Source organism: Salmo salar, chromosome 16 (assembly GCF_965601325.2).
Source record: "Salmo salar chromosome 16, fSalSal1, whole genome shotgun sequence".
In the NCBI taxonomy this organism is placed as follows: domain Eukaryota; kingdom Metazoa; phylum Chordata; class Actinopteri; order Salmoniformes; family Salmonidae; genus Salmo; species Salmo salar.
The window spans coordinates 23,851,111-23,873,185 of record NC_138306.1 but is presented as its reverse complement, the minus strand read 5'-3'; the positions used below and the strand labels follow the sequence as shown (position 1 = coordinate 23,873,185).

At 46.3% G+C, this 22,075-nt stretch overlaps 1 protein-coding gene across 2 annotated transcripts; it reads left to right on the top strand.

The window, feature by feature from the left end:
- The first annotated feature begins 946 nt into the window (after window positions 1-946).
- LOC106573371 (lysine-specific demethylase RSBN1L) lies at window positions 947-20,399 on the top strand. Of its 2 annotated transcripts, XM_014148372.3 has the most exons (8): window positions 947-1,439; window positions 1,691-1,834; window positions 2,056-2,738; window positions 11,160-11,297; window positions 15,105-15,247; window positions 15,497-15,664; window positions 15,789-15,897; window positions 16,957-20,399. In XM_014148372.3, exons 1-8 carry the CDS (start codon window positions 971-973, stop codon window positions 18,733-18,735), a joined length of 3,633 nt encoding a protein of 1,210 aa, XP_014003847.3. In that variant the 5' UTR covers window positions 947-970; the 3' UTR covers window positions 18,736-20,399. The 2 variants fall into 2 exon arrangements, with proteins under 2 accessions (XP_014003847.3, XP_014003848.3); XM_014148373.3 differs by lacking the exon at window positions 1,691-1,834.
- The last annotated feature ends 1,676 nt before the right edge of the window (window positions 20,400-22,075 follow it).

Sequence of the window (22,075 nt, the reverse complement as noted above, 5' to 3'; positions counted from 1 at the left end):
TAGAAGCACAGTGGCTAGGAAACCACATTGATTATGCCTATCCAATTCTGTAGGATCTACATGAAGTGAAGTGCTAGGAGTAGTCCTCTCCCCCTCTCTCGTCAATTCCCCCCTTCTCTCTTTCTCTCAACAGCAAGACATGGATGTCATTGTTAAGTGAGTCGTTCCTCTGCTGCCACCGTGTGGTATATTTTAATATTGCAGCATAGCCGTGATTATGTATTTTTTTTACCTTTATATTTAAGAACAAATTCTATTTTACCCCGGTCAAACCCTCCCCTAACCCTGACAATGATGGGCCAATTGTGCGCCGCCCTATTGGACTCCCAATGATGGACGGTTGTGATACAGACCTCCTGAGTGGCACAGTGGTCTAAGGCACTACAGACACCCTGGTTCGAATCCGGGCTGTATAACAACCGGCCGTGATTAGGAGTCACATAGAGTGGCGCACAATTGGCCCAGCGTCGTCTGGGTTTGGCTGGTGTAGGCTGTCATTGTAAATAAGAATTTGTTCTTAACTGACTAAATAAAAAAAATACAGCCTGGGATTGAACCAGGGTCTGTAGTGATGCTGCGCCACTCAAATTGCCACTAAAAGGTCGGAGTGCACCGAGTACCCAAGGAAAAACAATGTGGATTAATAACTCTTTACAGGAAAGATATTCATATATTTAAAGAATATTCTCTATCGTCCAATGGACGGGGATTTATGTCACTATGTCAATTATATATCATAGTGAGCGATGTTACAGTACAGTGGCAATGTCAACATTGTAACAGTGTAGCTGAGGTACAGGGTGCATAGTACAACATTGTATTAATGACAGCTAGACTTTCCCTTTTGCAAAGTGTTTACTGTTCTTCCCCCTCCGCCCTCTTGTCTTCTGACGTGCTACACAGGGGCCCGCCCCTCCCTGTCTCTCACGCAGCAGTTACGTATGAGCGTAAAATAATTGAAACTTTCAAGATGGCTGAGTCCGTAGGATCCATGCATTTCGCAGCTAATGGCAAAATAAATCCCCCCAAACCCTTGGTACCCAAAATACCGCCTGAGAGTCGACCACAGTCTTCCAACGATGTCTTCCCCCCACCGCCCAAGAAAGTCAGAATTGAGGAGAAGAGCTTGAAGCAAAAGAAATTGAACGGGGACGTAGTGTGCGCAGGGGAAAAACACAACGGGAAGCAGAGTTATGGAAGCCCAGCGAAATGGAGTTTCGGCCCGGCCAAGCCGAGCAACTCCACCTCGCCAGCTCCCGCACGAAAGATCTTCAAGATCAGCAACTTTCTCGCGTCTCCTTCGAAAGTGAAGAAACCGAAGGAGAAACGTCACAAGGAAAAAGAGAAGAGCACTAAAATGCAGAGCTCACTCCTGGAGAAAGTGAGCCCTCCGAGTTGCCATACAAAGACGGAGAATGGTGATGTAAAGATGTTACGAGGTCAGTCTTCCGAATAATGGATTTCATGTTAAAAGTCATGGAAACTAGGTTTTAAATTACCAAGGCCAGCTGATAACATTAGTTACAGTGCCACTGTACAGTAGGCCAACATAATGCCACTAGGCCCAGCTGTTTATATTACTACTGACTGATAGGCCTACACTTGAGAAGTTGAACTTGAATGACGTGTTGATTGATCACTATCAATATATTTGTTACTACATAATCTGTATTACATTTCCATTTTTAAGATCAAACTGGCAAAGATGAGGAAAGAGAGAAGAAAAGGGAGAAGGATACTGATAAAGAGGGGGACAGGGAGAAGAAGAACCACCCAGGGATGGTTGTGAATGATGTTGCGAGGGAGAATGGCGAGGTGAAAATGCCCCTGAAAGGTATGGGTGAGAGAAGCTCTTCTTCATGGGGATTACTTGGAGATTGATGCCATGTTTGTCATTCCCATGGCAGAGGTGTTCACACTGTTTTAGTTTCCCTCTGATAATACATTTAGTCAAAAGCTGTGAAGTAGCTAGGTCATTAACCAGGACTAGTGCCTTCAAGATGTATGCACATCTTATTTACACCTGTTGGCTTACACGTCTTCTCTTCCATGCAGACTCAACAGAAAAGCCCAAATTCAACTCTGAGGACGAGCTCCTCTTGAAAAAGCTAAAGAAGAAGAAGAAAAAGAAGCACAAAGACGGCGAGAGGGAAAGACGCAGCCGACCCAAGATGTACCACCGCTCCAGCCAGACGGTGTGTTCTGGTGTGTCTGTGGACCTGCCGGACCTGCTCAACACACCAGACAGAAGTAACAACAGCACCAATAACAGTTTCTTCCAAACCTTCCCAAGTCCCCATCAGGATTCTTCCAGCATCACCACTAGTACTTCTGTGTCCACCTCCACAGCGTCCATGGTCAGGGAGAGGTTGGGCTATGGCTCCCCCCTCCACAGTGCCCCGTCCCTCGGCATGGCGGTGCTGGAGTTTGGCAGTCTGATCCACGTGGAACAGCAGGCCAACGGCGGGGCCTTGGTGGCCCACGCCTACACCCAGCAGCTGGCCTGTCTCTCCCCGGCTGAGATGCAGCGCTTCGCCCAGGAGTTTGTCACCCTGTCATTCAGCGAGGACCAAGCTGACGCAGCCCATTACGTCATGGGCATCATCCATGGAGCGGCCTCCTACCTACCAGACTTCCTGGACTACTTCTCCTACAAGTTCCCCAACGCACCCGTCAAGATGGAGGTGCTGGGGAAGAAGGATATAGAGACCACCACCATGACCAACTTCCACACTCAGGTCAGTGGATGGATGAGAGAGAATGCTTTATAATGCTGGTATAATACTGTTGTGCTTTGTATGCATCCCAAAGAACCACCACATCAGTACCAGTCACTTCCACACACTGGTGCTGATGTTGTGTATGTGTGACTTTGAAGTGCATGTTGTTTTTGTAGCCCGGCGTCTTCACAGGACGAGCCTCTCCATCTGGGCCATACCCATTTTGTTTACTTTTAGGCTTTGTTATCTTTGCTCCAAAGTCCTTGGTGAATCTTTGACGCTCCAGATGTTGTTAGATTATTGCCTGGATGAGGGTTCGAACCAGCTTAAAATGACAGAACATATCAATCCCACCTCGTTGATTTCCCACTGCACCAAGGATGTTGCTCATAAGTCGAGGTTGCGCAACCAAGAATGAATAATTGTAGCGAACTCGGGGGGCATTTTCTACCAGAAGTGAACATACTCAATGACGCCGACCCGGCTGCTGTATTTACCCTAGAATTAGTTTTTTATGCTTTCTTTTCCTTACAGTAGGAAAGCATTGGGCTTCTTCCGACAATCCTCGCTCCTCTTACCCTGTAAATCTGTCTCTTCTTAATATGAAAACCCGTCAGGATTCAAACTTGTTGAAGGGTAAATGTGTTTTTATTTTTTTATTTAACCTTTTATTTAACTAGGCAAGTCAGTTAATAACAAATTCTTATTTGACAATGATGGCCAAACCTTCCCCTAACCCGGACGACACCGGGCCGATGTTAGGCCTAAAATCCACAGGAGTTACATCTTGTTTATCCCAATTAAGATAAAGGGCTTAATCTATACATTTAAGATCATGTTCACATCGCAAACACAATGTTAGCTAAGTTGTTTTGATTGTAAATCAAGGAAGTCATTAAAAACACAGAATTAGAGGAAGACATGAGTGACAAATATACTTTAATTGTTTGAAATCAGTGCACATATTACACATGCAGGAGAATTAAATGGGTTATAAAATGGAGCGTTGAAAGACTAACATGAATTGATCAAAATGCAGGCGGAGCATTCAGCTAAGGGCTTTTGTGCACAGAGTGAATTAAGAGGAAGGGGAGAACACTGACTAATACATCAAATCACATTGTATTGGTCACGTACACATATTTAGCAGATGTTATTGCAGGTGTAGCTATATGCTTGTGTTCCTAGCTCCAACAGTGCTGTAGTATCTAACAATACACAGCAATACACACATCTAAAAGTAACATAATGGAATTAAAAAATATATAAATATTAGGACAAGCAATGTCTGAGGCCGGAGTATAAGTGTGTCTGTCTGTCTGTAATGGGATGTATAAACATTATGTGGATAGAATATTTAGTGTATGTATGCATGTATGTATGTATGTATGTATGTATGTATGTATGTATGTATGTATGTATGTATGTATACACACTGTAATAGTTGAATAGAATTGCATTGACTAGACTACAGTATATACATAGGAAATGAGTAAAACGGCATGTAAACATTATTAAAGTGACCAGTGATTCCATGTCTATGTACATGGGGCAGCAGCCTCTAGGGTTTAAGGTTGAGTAAACGGGTGGTAGCCGGCTAGTGATGGCTATTTAACAGTCTGACGGCCTTGAGATAGAAGCTGTTTTTCAGTCTCGGTCACAGCTTTGATGCACATGTGCTGATCTCGCCTTCTGGATGATAGCGGGGTGAACAGGCAATGGCTCGGGTGGTTGATGATCTTGATGATCTTTTTGGCCTTCCTGTGATATCGGGGGCTGTAGGTGTCCTGGAGGGCAGGCAGTGTGCCCCCTGTGATGCGTTGGACAGACCGCACCACCCTCTGGAGAGCCCTGCAGTTATGGTGCGGTGCAGTTGCCGTACCGGGCGGTGATACAGCCTGATAGGATGCTCTCAAGGGTGCATCTATAAAAGTTTGTGAGAGTCTTAGGGGCCGAGCCAAATTTCTTCAGCCTCCTGAGGTTGAAGAGGCGCTGTTGCGTCTTCTTCACCACACTGTCTGTGTGGATGGACCATTTCAGGTTGTCAATGGGTATGCCAAGGAACTTTAAGCTTTTCACCCTCTCCACTGCAGCCCTGTGGATGGGGCGTGCTCCCCTGCTGTCTCCTGAAGTCCATGATCAACTGCTTTGTTTTGTTGACGTTGAGGGAGAGGTTATTTTCCTGGCACCACTCCGCCAGGGCCCTCACCTCCTCCCTGTAGGCTGTCTCATTGTTGGTAATCAGGCATACTACTGTCATCTGCAAATTTGATGATTGAGTTAGAGGCATGTGTGGCCACACGGTCATGAGTGAACAGGGAGTACAGGAGGGGGCTGAGCACACTCCCTTGTGGGGCCCCTGTGTTGAGGATCAGCGTAGTGGATGTGTTGTTGCCTACCTTCCCCACCTGGGGGCGGCCCATCAGGAAGTCCAGGACCCAGTTGCACAGGGTGGGGTTCAGACCCAGGGCCCCAAGTTTAATGATGAGCTTGGAGGGTACTATGATGTTGAAGGCTGAGCTGTAGTCAATGAACAGCATTCTTACATACATAGGTATTCCTCTTGTCCAGATGGGATAGGGCAGTGCGATGGTGATTGCATCGTCTGTGGATATATTGGGGCGGTATGGAAATTGAAGTGGGTCTAGGGTGTCAGGTAGGGTGGAGGTGATATGATCCTTAACTAGCCTCTCAAAGAACTTCATGGTGACAGAAGTGAGTACTATGGGGCGATAGTCATTTAGTTCAGTTACCTTTGTTCCTGTACCTAAGAAAGCAATGGTGGATATCTTGAAGCAAGTGGGGACAACATACTGGAATAGGGAGCGATTGAATGCACTACCGGTCAAAAGTTTTAGAACACATACTCATTCAAGAGTTTCTTTATTTGTACTATTTTCTACATTGTAGAATAATAGTGAAGACATCAAAACTATGAAATAACACATGGAATCGTGTAGTAACCAAAAAAGTGTTAAACAAATCCAAATATATTTTATATTTAAGATTCTTCAAATAGCCACCCTTTGCCTTGATGACAGCTTTGCACACTCTTGGCATTCTCTCAACCAGCTTCGAGGTAGTCACCTGGAATGCATTTCAATTAACAGGTGTGCCTTGTTAAAAGTTAATTTGTGGAACCGTTATGGGTGAACGGATGATCTCTGCATGTGTACTTCCCACTGTAAAGCATGGAGGAGGTGTTATGGTGTGGGGGTGCTTTGCTGGTGACACTGTCTGTTATTTATTTAGAATTCAAGGCACACTTAACCAGCATTGCTACCACAGCATTATGCAGCGATACGCTATCCCATCTGGTTTGGGCTTAGTGGGACTGTCATTTGTTTTTCGACAGGACAATGACCCAACACACCTCCAGGCTGTGTAAGGGCTATTTGACCAAGAAGGAGAGTGATGGAGTGCTGCATCAGATGACCTGGCCTCCACAATTACCCGACCTCAACCAAATTGAGATGGTTTGGGATGAGTCGCACTGCAGAGTTTAGGAAAAGCAGCCAATAAGTGCTCAGCATATGTGGGAACTCCTTCAAGACTGTTGGAAAAGCATTCCAGGTGAAGCTGGTTGAGAGAATGCCACGAGTGTGCAAAGCTGTCAAGGCAAAGGGTGGCTATTTGAAGAATTTCAAATATAAAATATATTTAGATTTAACACTTTGTTTGGTTCTTACATCATGCCATATGTGTTATTTCATAGTTTTGATGTCTTCACTATTATTCTACAATGTAGAAAATAGTAAAAATAAAGAAAAACCGTTGAATTGGTAGGTGTGTCTAAACTTTTGACCGGTAGTGTATGTACATTTACATCACATTTTAGTCTGTAAACAATCCAGCCAGCTTGTCTGCGCATGCATTGAGGACGTGGCTAGGGATGCCGTCTGGGCCAGCAGCCTTGCGAGGGTTAAAGCACTGAAATGTCTTACATCGGCCACGGAGAACGAGAGCCCACAGTCCTCTGGAGCGGCCCGTGTCGGTGGCACTGTGTTATCCTCAAAGCACCTGAAGAAGGTGTCTTCAAATAAGATTTTTGCAGGAATCTCCTTGTGAATGATTTTGCCGAAGATTGTATCTCCGCCGGGCTGGGCAGCCTGAGCTTGTCCGGGACCAAGATGTCGGTGTCCGCGGCGTGGCTGGTTTCCCTTTGTAATCCATGATTGTCCTTGCCACATACGTCTCGTGTCTGAGCCGTTAAATTGCGACTCCACTTTGTCTCTGTACTGATACTGTTTGTAATGTTTGATTGCCTCACTGAGGGCATAACTGCTCTGTTTGTTTTTGACCATATCCGTTTGCGCCTCAATGAAAAATTGCGCTGTATAAGCTTGAAAAATAGTAATATAGTTAAATAAACACTACAGAGGGACAAACAATTGAACACAAATAATTATATTTCTATAATGAATTGAAAATGGAGAGAGACTGGTTGCTGGCTCCATCAGAATGCCCAGCCTGTAAGGAGCAGAGGACAGGGGGCTGCAGAGTCCCAGCCAGGCACGGGTTTAGAGGGCACGGACAGAGGCCAAGCTGGTGGAGTAGCCTGTAAGGAGCAGAGGACAGGGGGCTGCAGAGTCCCAGCCAGGCACGGGTTTAGAGGGCACGGACAGAGGCCAAGCTGGTGGAGTAGCCTGTAAGGAGCAGAGGACAGGGGGCTGCAGAGTCCCAGCCAGGCACGGGTTTAGAGGGCACGGACAGAGGCCAAGCTGGTGGAGTAGCCTGTACAGGAGCAGAGGACAGGGGGCTGCAGAGTCCCAGCCAGGCACGGGTTTAGAGGGCACGGACAGAGGCCAAGCTGGTGGAGTAGCCTGTAAGGAGCAGAGGACAGGGGGCTGCAGAGTCCCAGCCAGGCACGGGTTTAGAGGGCACGGACAGAGGCCAAGCTGGTGGAGTAGCCTGTACAGGAGCAGAGGACAGGGGGCTGCAGAGTCCCAGCCAGGCACGGGTTTAGAGGGCACGGACAGAGGCCACGCTGGTGGAGTAGCCTGTAAGGAGCAGAGGACAGGGGGCTGCAGAGTCCCAGCCAGGCACGGGTTTAGAGGGCACGGACAGAGGCCAAGCTGGTGGAGTAGCCTGTAAGGAGCAGAGGACAGGGGGCTGCAGAGTCCCAGCCAGGCACGGGTTTAGAGGGCACGGACAGAGGCCAAGCTGGTGGAGTAGCCTGTACAGGAGCAGAGGACAGGGGGCTGCAGAGTCCCAGCCAGGCACGGGTTTAGAGGGCACGGACAGAGGCCAAGCTGGTGGAGTAGCCTGTAAGGAGCAGAGGACAGGGGGCTGCAGAGTCCCAGCCAGGCACGGGTTTAGAGGGCATGGACAGAGGCCACGCTGGTGGAGTAGCCTGTAAGGAGCAGAGGACAGGGGGCTGCAGAGTCCCAGCCAGGCACGGGTTTAGAGGGCACGGACAGAGGCCAAGCTGGTGGAGTAGCCTGTAAGGAGCAGAGGACAGGGGGCTGCAGAGTCCCAGCCAGGCACGGGTTTAGAGGGCACGGACAGAGGCCACGCTGGTGGAGTAGCCTGTAAGGAGCAGAGGACTGATGCAGGTAGAGGTGTGGACTGGATGGTGGGGTGGGACCTCCAGGTACTCCTTGAAAGTAATTGGCAGCTTTTTGTTTTTGCGTCACTCTTTTAGAACTGTGTCTCCTGAAATGGCAAACATCCTTACTGTCAAAAAATATAATTAAATTAAGTCAAATCCAAGTTGTTCGTAATATACACAGAATACCTCAGTGTAAACAGTGAAATTAAACGCTTACTTGCAAGCTACCTGTCAACATAGCGCTTGATAATTCATGACTCTCAATTCCATTACATTACACGTAAGTCATTGGACCAAGGCGTCTTCTGTACGGGGGCTAGAGTTACTACACGGCCATATCTCCATATTAGAGCACGTGTTTACGGAAAACAGACGGAAGGCAGAGTCGACTACCTGTGCTAATTAGCTATCTACGTCTTTTAACTGTGTGTGTGTGTGTGTGTGTGTGTGTGTGTGTGTGTGTGTGTGTGTGTGTGTGTGTGTGTGTGTGTGTGTGTGTGAGAGAACAGAAGACGGATGCCACAAACATGTTGTCACTGAAAAATACTGTCAGCGACAACTGTGTTAAAACCGGTCAAAACAGTGTGTGTATTTTGATGTGATTTGAAAGTAGAGGGATTTATGTTTCTACAACCGTACCGTAGTTGAGAATGGATTCACGTTTAGCTGGAGTATTTGTCTGTTTTGGCTGTCAGAGCCAGTTCGCCTTTAAACAGAACATGTAAGGTCCTTGGACTATAAGGAGGAAGCTTTAGGCTCCTTTAGTCCATTGTTGGACTACCTCTCAACAGTGCAGTGAAATGTCAAAAACAAAGAACCCAATAAGGCAAGTGGTATAAAAGTAGTAGTAAAACCTAGCAGTAATGGTATGTAGTGTGAAATGTGCTATGTCAACAAGTAGATGAAGTGAGCAGTACATATACATAATATCAGCAGTGATGTGGGGCGTGGGCAAGGGCTGTGACTTTAGTGGAGCGGTAGGTAGCAATGCTTTGTCGGAAGCAATACTGTCACACAGAGTCAGTGGAAACGGTCTCTTAAGGTGCAGGTGAACAGCAGGTTGTGCAGGTGGACAGCCAGGCTTTTTAAGTCTCATGGCCTGGTGGTAGATGCTCCGGTACCGTCTGCCAGACAGAAGCGAAGAGAACAGGCCGTGGCTGAAGTCCTTGGTGATCTCTCGGGGGACGGTGCAGCTGCCTTTACAGGCGGTGATGCAGCCAGATATAGGATCTTCTCAGTCGTGCATCTGTAGAAGCTGGTGTCTTTCAGGACAAGGCTCCCATCTGACAACTTGCTATGGAAATAAGGGGGGGAGTTTATTGATGAGTATAAGATGTAAAATGTCATCACAGTGAGCAAATTGGTTGTATAGATGGAACATTTTAAATGAACAGTGTCTAACCTTTACCTAACATCTCAACTCTCTCAGCACATTATAACACACACATGCATATAAGCATAAGCAAGTGCATGTTTATTCAATGTCAACATCTAGCTAGCCACATTATTCATTTAAGTAATTTCAAGCTATCTGACTTTAACTAGCTGGGCAACAAAGCTTAGGCCTACTATGAAATCACACTAGGATTTCAGCCTAGTATGGAAATATTGGGGCTGACATGAAGAGACAAACTATTTTGACAACCTGTCAAAACATGCAGCTAGCTACTGTTACTGTAAGTACTGTTGCTAGCTAAGTTGTTAGCCAACTGTACTAATGTGATGATCGTACCTGCTAGTGATGGATGTTCCAATTGAAAACAGCAGACAACTTCTGATTTCAGAAAAAGATAATATAAGCCGTGAAAGTTTTAACTTTACTGTTGGATGAAATGTTTGTTAGAGACAGAGGAGAGACACTCCTCCTTCTAGTTCCGGACACTTCCATAGCTCTGTTCTCATTGGCCAATTCTTGGTAACTTCTTGATTGCGCTGGCGTCTCAAATTGGTTGACAAGTGCAATTTCTGGTTACCTCTTGGTTGTAGACGGCGATATGAGTGTTTGTCACAACCAGAAATTTCCTCGACTCACTGTTGTCAGGGGTCCTCACTAGATGGATATTAAATACATGATTGGAGATGGAACACCTCAAGGATGACCCGATCAGCTCATTCTCTTCCTCTGTTTGTGAAAGCTAGGCTATTCGTGACTTCTTAACTCTGCACTAGGTCCTGCTAGTGTGACTCCTTGATTCTTCTCCGAGTGTTTGTTTCCGTTCAGAATCTGCATTTATATTTCCCCCCCGACCAGGGACTCTTACTCCTGTATCCTAGCAACCCTATTTCCTTCCTCCCTGCAGATAGTTTGAAAGGTCTACTGCTCTCTCTGAGACGTCACGTGGTTGAACATTCAGCGATGCTGAAGATGAAAGGCAGTCACTTCCTACTCGACTTGATTCCATCATGTGAACAAACACTGCAGGGTGTTGAAGGGTTATTAGTGAGCTTCTGTTCCATTAGTAGCTGTGTGTATTGGGCCGTGATGGAGACACCTGCTACAGCTAGATGTTGATGACATTAATGGATTCTAGATGGATAGATGGTCAGCTTGTCTTGCGATATAATGTGTTATGGTGTTGACAGTCCATTTCCGCATGATGGGAAGAAGATGATGAATCAGCCGAGTGCTTGTATTTAGGTTAAACTGTGTGGTCAAAATTACAGTTATTTTTACTGACCCGAAACTTGCATGGTAAAAGAACATTTGAAAAGCGGAGTTTGTTGAATGTTAATCTTCTGTCTGTTGGTAGATGTCTTTCTAGCCTTATTTACTATTTCAGCAGCTGTGTATCTGATGCTAGTGTCTCTCTTGACTCCTACTTCCAGAGCACTTATCTGTCCATTCACATCTCCCATTCTAACCTGTCTCCCCGTGTCTCTGTCCCCAGGTGAAGCGTACTTACTCCCAGGGGACGTACCGTGCAGGGGCCATGCGGCAGGTCAGCCTGGTGGGGGCCGTGGACGAGGAGGTGGGAGACTACTTTCCCGAGTTCATAAACATGCTGGAGGAATCGCCCTTCCTTGAGGTGGGTGTAGAGTATAGGTCTTTTTGGATCCGTTAAATTCCACCCCGACAGGATCCGGTAATAAAAAATAAATAATCTATGTCCGATTCGGATCTGAGGTGGACCCGATACGACCCAAAACATGTCAGACCTGAGAGAGAATCAGATCCAAATTGGGTCGGCCTGTATCCTACCAATGGATCCGAAATATATATTTTTTTTAATGCAGCTTTTTTGCTGCGCAAAAAACAGCGAAATGGTTTTGACTTGTCTGGCAGTGAACTTAATGTGTATTTTCAGTTGTATCTAAAATAATTGATCTGTGATCTACAGCTTAGTATTTTCATAATAACAACCCTATAGTTAGATGGAGAACATGAGGTTTTCAGGAATGTTTCCTTATTTCTGTTGATCAAATATTTGAGTAAGATTCAATTCTTTGTGATGATCCTCGTGTGCCAGAATGAGAGCAGCGAATAGTTCACTTTTGTCTGTGACCTAATATTTTATATGCCTATTATTTTACTGAGCAACATTACAATCTAGCCTATTTAACTGTTTTGATCAACATTGATTTAGACTAAAGCTAGGCTATAGCCTGTGACCTGCAAGCTTCAAATAGGCTACGGAAAGGATGGCGTCTCCCATCAGTATTCCCGTGTCATTTCCAACAATTGGGATTTGTTGGTCTAGATGAGTTTTTCCGCTATGACAGCGCTATAATTGAATGTAAAATATTCAGAAGTTTTCAGAGATCTGTTTTGTTTCTGTTGACCACTTTTTTTGTGGTGATTTTTAAGATGGTGAAAATCACCACATTATGTGGTGAGTGCTGTGTGTTAGACAAACAGTACCAGTCAAAAGTTTGGACACCTACTCATTCAAGGGTTTTTATTTGTACTATTTTCTACATTGTAGAAAAGTAGTGAAGACATCAAAACTATGAAATAACACAAATGGAATCATGTAGTAACCAAAAAAGTGTTAAATAAATCAAAATATATTTTCTATTTGAGGTTCTTCAAAGTAGCCACCCTTTGCCTTGATGACAGCTTTGCACACTCTTGGCATTCTCTCAACTAGCTTCACCTGGAATGCTTTTCCAACAGTTTTGAAGGAGTTCCCACATGTGCTGTGCACTTGTTGGCTGCTTTTCCTTCACTCTGTGATCCAACTAATTCCAAACCATCTCAATTGGGTTGAGGTCGGGTGATTGTGGAGGCCAGGTCATCTGATGCAGCACACCATCACTCTCCTTCTTGGTCAAATAGCCCTTACACAGCCTGGAGGTGTGTTTGGGGTCATTGTCTTGTTGAAAAACAAATGACAGTCCCACTAAGCGCAAACCAGATGGGATGGCGTATCGCTGCAGAATGCTGTGGTAGCCATGCTGCCTTGAATTCTAAATCAATCGCTGAGTGTCACCAGCAAGCACCATCACACCTCCTCCATGCTTCACAGTGGGAACCACACATGTGGAGATCATCCATTCACCTACTCTGTCTCTCACAAAGACATGACAGTTGGAACCAAAAATCTCAAATTTGGACTCATCAGACCAAAGGACTGGTTTCCACCGGTCTAATGTCCATTGCTCGTGTTTCTTGGCCCAAAGAAAGTCTCTTCTTATTGGTGTTCTTTAGTAGTGGTTTCTTTGCAGCAATTTGACCATGATTCACGCAGTCTCCTCTGAAGAGTTGATGTTGAGATGTGTCTGTTACTTGAACTCTGAAGCATTTATTTGGGCTGCAATTTCTTAGGCTGGTAACTCTAATGAACATATCCTCTGCGGCAAGGTAACTCTGCGTCTTCCTTTCCTGTGGCGGTCCTCATGAGAGCCAGTTTCATCATAGCACTTGATGGTTTTTGCGACTGCACTTGAAGAATTGTTCCAAGTTCTTGACATTTTCCGTGTTGACTGACCTTCGTGTCTTAAAGTAATGATGGACTGTCCTTTATCTTTTCTTATTTGAGCTGTCCTTGTTATAATATGGACACCTACTGTATAACACACCTACCTTGTCACAACACAACTGATTGGCTCGAACGCTTTAAGAATGAGAAATTCCAGACATTAACGTTTTTTAACAGTCACACCTGTTAACCTCTCTAGGGTAGGGGGCTGTATTTTCACGTCCGGATAAAAAACGTACCCAATTTAATCTGGTTATTACTACTGCCCAGAAACTAGAATATGCATATAATTGTTTGATTTGGATAGAAAACACCCTAAAGTTTCTAAAACTGTTTGAATGGTGTCTGTGAGTATAAGAGAACTCATATGGCAGGCAAAAACCTGAGAAGATTCTGTACAGGAAGTGCCCTCTCTGACCATTTCTTGGCCTTCTACACTCTCTTTATTGAAAACAAAGGATCTCTGCTGTAACGTGACACTTTCTGAGGCTCCCATAGGCTCCCAGAAGGCGCCAGAACGTTGAATGATGACTTTGCAGCCCATGGCTGAAAAAGTAGCGCATTTGGTAAGTGGTCGATCTGAGAACAATGAGACGGGTGCACGTGAAGAGTCCATTTTAGATTTTGAGTCTTTGAACGGAAAGGACGTTTCCCGGTTGGAATATTATCGCTTTTTTACGAGAAAAATCGCATAAAAATTGATTTTAAACAGCGTTTGACGTGCTTCGAAGTACGGTAATGGAATATTTTGACATTTCTTGTCACGATACGCGTCCGCGCGTCACCGTTCGGATAGTGTCTTGAACGCAAGAACAAAACAGAGGATATTTGAACATAACTATGGATTATTTTGAACCAAAACAACATTTGTGGATGAAGTAGAAGTCCTGGGAGTGCATTCTGACGAAGAACAGCAAAGGTAATCCAATTTTTCTTATAGTAAATCTGAGTTTGGTGAGTGCCAAACTTGGTGGGTGTCAAAATAGCTAGCCCGTGATGGCGAGCTATCTTCTCAGAATATTGCAAAATGTGCTTTTGCCGAAAAGCTATTTTAAAATCGGACACCGCGATTGCATAAAGGAGTTCTGGATCTATAATTCTTAAAATAATTGTTATGTTTTTTGTGAACGTTTATCGTGAGTAATTTAGTAAATTCACCGGAAGTTTGCGGTGGGTATGCTAGTTCTGAACGTCACATGCTAATGTAAAAAGCTGGTTTTTGATATAAATATGAACAAAACATGCATGTATTGTATAACATAATGTCCTAGGAGTGTCATCTGATGAAGATCATCAAAGGTTAGTGCTGCATTTAGCTGTGGTTTTGGTTTTTGTGACATTATATGGGAGCTTGAAAAATGTGAGTGATTATTTCTGGCTGGGTACTCTGCTGACAATCTAATGTTTTGCTTTCGTTGTAAAGCCTTTTTGAAATCGGACAGTGTGGTTAGATTAACGCGAGTCTTGTCTTTAAAATGGTGTAAAATAGTCATATGTTTGAGAAATTGAAGTAATAGCATTTCTAAGGTATTTGAATATCGTGCCATGGGATTCCACTGGCTGTTGAGTAGGTGGGACAATTTCGTCCCACATACCCTAGAAAGGTTAATTGAAATGCATTCCTGGTGACTACCTCATGAAGCTGGTTGAGAGAATGCCAAGGGTGTGCAAAGCTGTCATCAAGGAAAAGGGTGGCTACTAAAATATAAAATTGGTTTAACACTTTTTTTTGGTTACTACATGATTCCATATGTGTTATTTCATAGTTTTGATGTCTTCACTATTATTCTACAACGTAGAGATAGTAAAAATAAAGAAAAACCCTTGAATGAGTAGGTGTCTCCAAACCTTTGACTGGTACTGTACATATATCAAAGTAAATGAGGTGATGTGTAACTGTGTGTGTGGTCCCAGCGTACCCTGCCCTGGGGCACGTTCTCCAGCCTGCGCCTGAGGAGCCCCACAGAGAGTGACGACGGGCCCATCATGTGGGTCAGACCAGGGGAACAGATGATCCCTGTGGCTGACATGCCCAAGTCCCCCTACAAGAGAAAGAGGTGTGTTGCGTTGTTTTGTTTGGCATGGTTGTTTGACCACCATAGTGAAAATATTGCGTTAGGTCTAGGCTTGGTAGGGACAAGAACCAAGGCATGGCAGCAAGCCACCAACATGACATAAGACATTAGACTTAATAGCTGACAACAATGAAGTAGTCCGAGGTATCTTAGGATTTGGTATCCTTATGCCACATCCTATGGCATTTTGTTGCTACTTTTAAGGTCAATTTACATTTCCCCCTGTTCCAGGTCAACCAATGAGATCAAGAACCTGCAGTACCTGCCGCGGGCCAGCGAGCCCAGGGAGATGCTGTTTGAGGACCGGACCAGAGCCCACGCCGACCACATCGGACAGGGCTTCGAGAGACAGACCACCGCCGCCGTAGGGGTGCTCAAGGCTGTGCGCTGCGGAGAGGGGTGGGTACACACCTGGCCTCTGTACCCCTGATCTTGTACACACCATTCCATAGCCATTCCATATCTGTACACACCTGAGCTCCTCTTGCTGACAGTGTCTCTGTCCCCTTGTCTGTCCCTGTAGTGATGGTCCTGCCAGGATTACCAAAGACGTGGTGTGTTTCCACGCTGGAGATTTCCCTGAAGTGGTCCAGAGGCTGCAGCTAGACCTGTACGAACCACCCCTCTCACAGGTACTTCTGAGATCAATGGATTCTACATGGATCATTAGAACAGATTATTAACCAATGAATGTGTGTCAGTGGTGGCTTTAACCAACAAAATAATCTCCTCTACTGACCCTTTCCCTCCTCCTTTTTTGCTCCCTCCCCACTCTCCCTCCCTCCCACTCTCCCTCCCTCCCACTCTCTCTCCCTCCCCACTCTCTCTCCCTCCCCACTCTCTCTCCCTCCCCACTCTCCCTCCCTCCCCACTCTCCCTCCCTCCCTCCCACTCTCCCTCCCTCCCACTCTCCCTCCCTCCCTCCCACTCTCTCTCCCTCCCACTCTCCCTCCCTCCCACTCTCCCTCCCTCCCACTCTCTCTCCCTCCCCACTCTCTCTCCCTCCCACTCTCCCTCCCTCCCACTCTCCCTCCCTCCCACTCTCTCTCCCTCCCCACTCTCTCTCCCTCCCCACTCTCTCTCCCTCCCTCCCACTCTCCCTCCCTCCCACTCTCTCTCCCTCCCACTCTCCCTCCCTCCCACTCTCCCTCCCACTCTCCCTCCCTCCCACTCTCCCTCCCTCCCACTCTCCCTCCCTCCCACTCTCTCTCCCTCCCCACTCTCTCTCCCTCCCACTCTCCCTCCCTCCCACTCTCTCTCCCTCCCCACTCTCTCTCCCTCCCCACTCTCTCTCCCTCCCACTCTCCCTCCCTCCCACTCTCCCTCCCTCCCACTCTCTCTCCCTCCCACTCTCTCCCTCCCACTCTCTCCCTCCCCACTCTCTCTCCCTCCCACTCTCTCTCCCTCCCCACTCCCCTCCCTCCCCACTCTCCCCACTCTCCCTCCCTCCCACTCTCCCTCTCCCTCCCCACTCTCTCTCCCTCCCCACTCTCTCTCCCTCCCCACTCTCTCTCCCTCCCCACTCTCCCTCCCTCCCACTCTCTCTCCCTCCCACTCTCTCTCCCTCCCCACTCTCTCTCCCTCCCCACTCTCCCTCCCTCCCTCCCACTCTCTCTCCCTCCCCACTCTCTCTCCCTCCCTCCCACCCTCTCCCTCCCTCCCACCCACTCTCCCTCCCTCCCACCCTGTAGTGTGTGCAGTGGATAGATGATGCCAAGCTGAACCAGCTGAGGAGAGAGGGCATCCGCTACGCCCGTATCCAGCTCTACCACGACGACATCTACTTCATCCCCAGGGGAGTGGTGCACCAGTTCAAGACTGTGTCTGCTGTCTGCAGCCTGGCCTGGCACATCCGCCTCAGGCAATACCACCTGAACCAAGAGAGGGAGGAAGAGGAGGAGAGGGAGGAGAGCTGTACTTCTACACAGGCAACAAGTCAAGTCATAGAGGAAGCGGAAGAAACGGAGGAAAGTGAGGAGGAGGAGGGAGGGAAAGAGGACACTCCTACACAGCCACAGACGCAGGTCAAAACTGAGGAGGCAGGGGGAAGGACGCCCGTACAGGAGCCGCCATCAGTCTGCAAGGAGGAAGAAGACACGCGGGAGGAGGGAGGAGAGAGAGGAGGCTGTACATCTACACTGGCATTCCCTTTAGTCAAGGCGGAGAGAGGGAAAGGAAACGCAGTCACAGAGACACTACTGGAAGTCAAGAAAAGAAAGGAGGATGACGACCATCACAAGATGGAAGAGAGGGCGAGAAAAAGAGCAAGAGATGGCACTACACCCACGCAGATGCCACCACAAGTGCTGATGGAGGGAGATGGAAAAGATAGTGAACTCTCGAAGGCATCACAGCAGGCTGGCATAGAGAGAGAGGAGGAAGAAAGACATCAGAAGACACTTCCACAAGTCCAGAATGAAAGAGAGAGGGTAATAGATGGTAGCACAGCCACACAAACACCTCCACAAGTCAAGAAAGAGAGGGACAAAGGGAAGGGGAAAGATTTGGAGAAAGACGGAAAAGAGAGGGAGAAGGAGAGAGTGGAGAGGGAGAAGGAGAGAGTGGAGAGGGAAAAGGAGAAGAAGGAACGGGGGAAAGAGAAGGAGGAGAGGGGGAAAGAGAAGAAGGAGAAGTTGAAAGATAAGGACAGAGAAAGGGAGAGAGGGAAAGATAAGGAGAAGGATAGAGGGAAGGAGAAAGAGAAGGGGAAAGATGAGAGTGTTATGGAAATCACCACACAAACAGAGATGTCTCCACCCATTAGGAAAAAGGAGGATGAAGAGAGGAAACACACACATCCATCCCAACACACCCAGAGGGAGGAGAAGGGAGTGAGGGAGACAGACACTGCCTCAAAGACACAGCCTCAAATCAAGAAGGAACGAGACAGGGACAGAGGTGGTAATGGTGCACAGACACAGTCTCACACACGGTTAGAGAGAGAGGAGGGCAGAGAGAGCAGCACACACAGACACAAACCCTCTCATGGAAAGAAGGACAGAAACGGGTATAGAGAGGGGAAAGAGGGTAACCCATCCACACACCCCAATCCAGGGAGAGAGGAGGATGGGAAGGTTCTCTCTCCTAGACCCACACCCTCTCAAGTGAAGGAAGGAAAGAGAGATCGAGAGGTCAACCATAAGGACGAGAGGAAGAAACCTGCCCCTAGCTGCCCCCCCTCGTACCACAAACCCCCACGGACACTCGTAACCTTTGACCTCTTTAAGCCTATGGACGCACTCCAAGCCCCGCCCCTCTCCCTGGCAGACAGGTCTCACCACAGTGACTGTCGAGGTGCTCGCTCCAAGTCTGAGAGCCGGACACTAGCGCCCTCTAAAGGACCAAAAGTAAAGGACACGACACACACCAAACCTGCAGTTCCTCTCCAGGACACACGGCCGCAGCACTCCCTAAAACACCCCCTGAAACCACACACCACACATCCACAGCATAAAGACTTTTTATTATGAATGTGTAGTTCTCTCTATTGTACAACTTACTTAGCCTTCTCCAAGATCTGTTGCTGCTTCAGCAATACTATAATTGTCATGCCATAGCCAATTCAGCTCCTCTGTATATGTACTAAGGCATATACAGATCTGGGATCAGGCTACAACTTACTGTAAGGCCCTGTTTGGAACTTTGAAATGCATCCTTTCTTCCTTCCTCCTTTCCTTGAAGTAATTACTGGTCTAATACAGTTGGAGGGTAAAACCTAGTCCAACAATGGACTAAAGGAGCCTAAAGCTTCCTCCTTATAGTCCAAGGACCTTACATGTTCTGTTTAAAGGCGAACTGGCTCTGACAGCCAAAACAGACAAATACTCCAGCTAAACGTGAATCCATTCTCAACTACGGTACGGTTGTAGAAACATAAATCCCTCTACTTTCATATCAAAAGACCTTCACAAATGCAAAATATACACTTACTGTAGACTGTTTTAAGCGGTTTTAACAGTTACAGCCGACAGTATTTTTCAGTCTGTCTCCCATTTACACACAGGTGTTCAGACTCATAACTAATTAACACAGGTACATCTCTATGTTCCATTTGTTTTCCATAAATAATTGCAGTAACATGGAAGTATGGCTGGGTGGGAACCCTCATGTTATTTAGCTGTGTAGTAATTTAGCCTTTTTAAAAGAATTATTTTGTTGCTAATATGAAAAGATTACGTTTCCAAAACCATACCGCAAGCGACGCATTTTAACGTTCAGAACGAGCGTCGGGGCTCTTAGAACTCCCCTGGCCAGAAGATACTATAGTCAATAGGCGCTTAGGTAGTTAGCCTCTATGAATGGGTGACACAAACACAGGTGTTACACTACATAGTTCACTCTGAGGAAGGATGCATTTCATAGCATCTGAACAGGGCTGAAGAAGGAATGTACGCTAAGTAGCTCACTTCACGTTTGTTAGTGAATCTACGTAGGTTCTTTCTATGAAAAGCGTTGTGACCCGTGCGTTTAGTGCCTGTGCACTACTTAGCTACACTATGTTCTTCAAGCACCTATTCTAGGTACCCTATGGCTCAGTCCCAAAACAGCTCCTTGGCTCCTTTGTCTTCTAGCCTTTCCCCCTTTTAAAGTTTGCAGATCTGAAGGGATTGGTTAGGTGTACGTTTCCCCATCTAGGCTCCATTACAAATAGACTCCTACCCCCAAACCCTTGAAGTCTACACTAGACTATACTGAAGTGGTTAGTAGGGGATAGGGCTCTATTTGGAATGTAGAACTAGCCTTCCTGTATGCTATGGGGAGCTTCTACTATATTGCTTCTACCTATCCAGGCACTTCAGGTTTGCCAACACTGAAGGGCTCAGAGCTAGGGGCTATTTTTGGACCAGTCTTGTATGTATGATTCAACACAGGGCTGTAAATAATACGTACCGAATCTGTACAGTATAGATGTACTAGTACCGATGTGAGAAAATGTATACATAAATGCATATATTTTTTGTAAGCTGAGTTTTATTTTCCATAGAACTTATTTATATCATTTTCAGTCTGTTTTTATTTCAGATGTATGTGAGAAACTCTGTTGTAAATGCCTTTTATCTCCTGAGATTAAGACTTGGTAGTGTGATTTATACTCTGACCAGAACCTTTCAATAAAAGGTTCCTAATATTACAATGGTCTCTTCATTGTGCTCATTCAATCTGTATGGCGTCGCGGAGGTTCGCGCTATAGCGTGATTGAAATTTAAAGGCAATGTTAGAAAACAGTATTCACAGTAAACACTGCATAGGTCGGCTCAATCGCTAATTACATTTAAATTGTGCTGAATAAAGATTGAATCGATCTCTTAGTTAAACTGAATTGACCCCAACTCCGATCGCACACACTGACAACCACCGATCATCCAAATAATGTAGTTACATTTGATTTACATAATGCATGTCTGTCACTCGGGACATAATACCAGGCACACCACACATTTCTTTACAGAATCTTCCATAGTGCTACTGCCATATGAGTATATACATTTTAAGTGGAACTCTCAACCCATACCATGGGCCCTACAGACAAAGCCATGACCGGGAATATCCCAAATCCCCTTCAGTGTCTACAGATCTCAGGGAACCTGATCTGATAGGTGTAAGGCTGCTGACACAATGGGATTTTGTGTCCCGAGAATTTCGGATGGAGACGATGCTTTTTCAATAGGTGCCGGATGAATGACAGCGGATGATGATTCTCTGACAAAAAAACGCAGTCTTTTGACAGACACTTATCTGAAAATAGTTGACTTGAGTTGTACTTTTGACGGACAATGATGTACACTGTGGCCAGTTTATTAGGTACACCCTTATTGTACCCGGTCGGACCCCCCCCCCCCCCCCCTTTTCTCCAGAACATCCTGAATTCTTCGGAGCATGGATTCTACAAGGTGTCAGAAACATTCCACATGGATGTTGGTCCATGCTGATGCAGTTGCTGCAGATTGGAGGCGGTACATTTATGTTGTAAACAGCCCGTTCCATCTCATCCCAGAGATGCTCTATTGGGTTTGGTCAGAAACACTGTTGAGATACGGACCAGGCAATGTTTCTCCACTCAATTGTCCAGTGTTGGTGATGGCGTGCCCACTGGCGCCACTTCTTCTTGTTTTTAGCTGATATGAGTGAAACCCATTGTGGTCATCTCCGCAATAACCAATCCGTGACAAGGATCGATGACTTGTGCATTCTGAGATGCCGTTCTGCACACCACTGTTGTGCTGTGCTGTTATGTCTGTTTGTAGCCCGCCTGTTAGCTTGCACCATTCTTGACATTCTCCTTTGACCTCTCATCAACGAGCTGTTTTCGCCCAAAGGGCTGACTGGATGTTTTTTTGTTTGTCGTAACATTCTCGGTGAACCCTAGATAGACACTGTCGTGCGTAAAAAGCCCAGGAGGACGGGTGTTTTGAGATACTGGATCTGGCACCGATGATCATACCACGCTCAAAGTCACTTAGGTCACTTGTTCTAACATTCAATCAAACAGTAACCGGATGCCTGTCTAACTGCTTTATATAACAAGCCACGGCCACGTGACTCACTGCCTGTAGGAGAAATCCATTTTCTGAACAGAATGGTATACCTAATACACTGGCCACTGAGTGAAAATCATCTGATTTCATCCATGTTCACGCATCTGAGTGTGGCTGTAGCTTAACGGATAAAAAATAAGGGAAGGTTCTAAAGGTTTTTGTCAGACCTGGCACACCCCAGCCAGCCAGTGACAGGCCCTTTGTACAGTGTTTCTCAATCCATTCCTGTGAGACTCCAAAAATATGCACGTTGGTTCTAACCCAGGTCCAAGCA

What these genes read in the sequence shown, in the direction of transcription:
- LOC106573371 (XM_014148372.3), top strand. Translation starts at nt 971, where the DNA reads ATGGCTGAGTCCGTAGGATCCATGCATTTCGCAGCTAATGGCAAAATA. An exon ending in TGACCAACTTCCACACTCAG is followed by an intron (nt 2,739 to 11,159) that starts GTCAGTGGATGG and finishes CTCTGTCCCCAG; the next exon opens with GTGAAGCGTACTTACTCCCA. An exon ending in AGGAATCGCCCTTCCTTGAG is followed by an intron (nt 11,298 to 15,104) that starts GTGGGTGTAGAG and finishes GTGTGGTCCCAG; the next exon opens with CGTACCCTGCCCTGGGGCAC.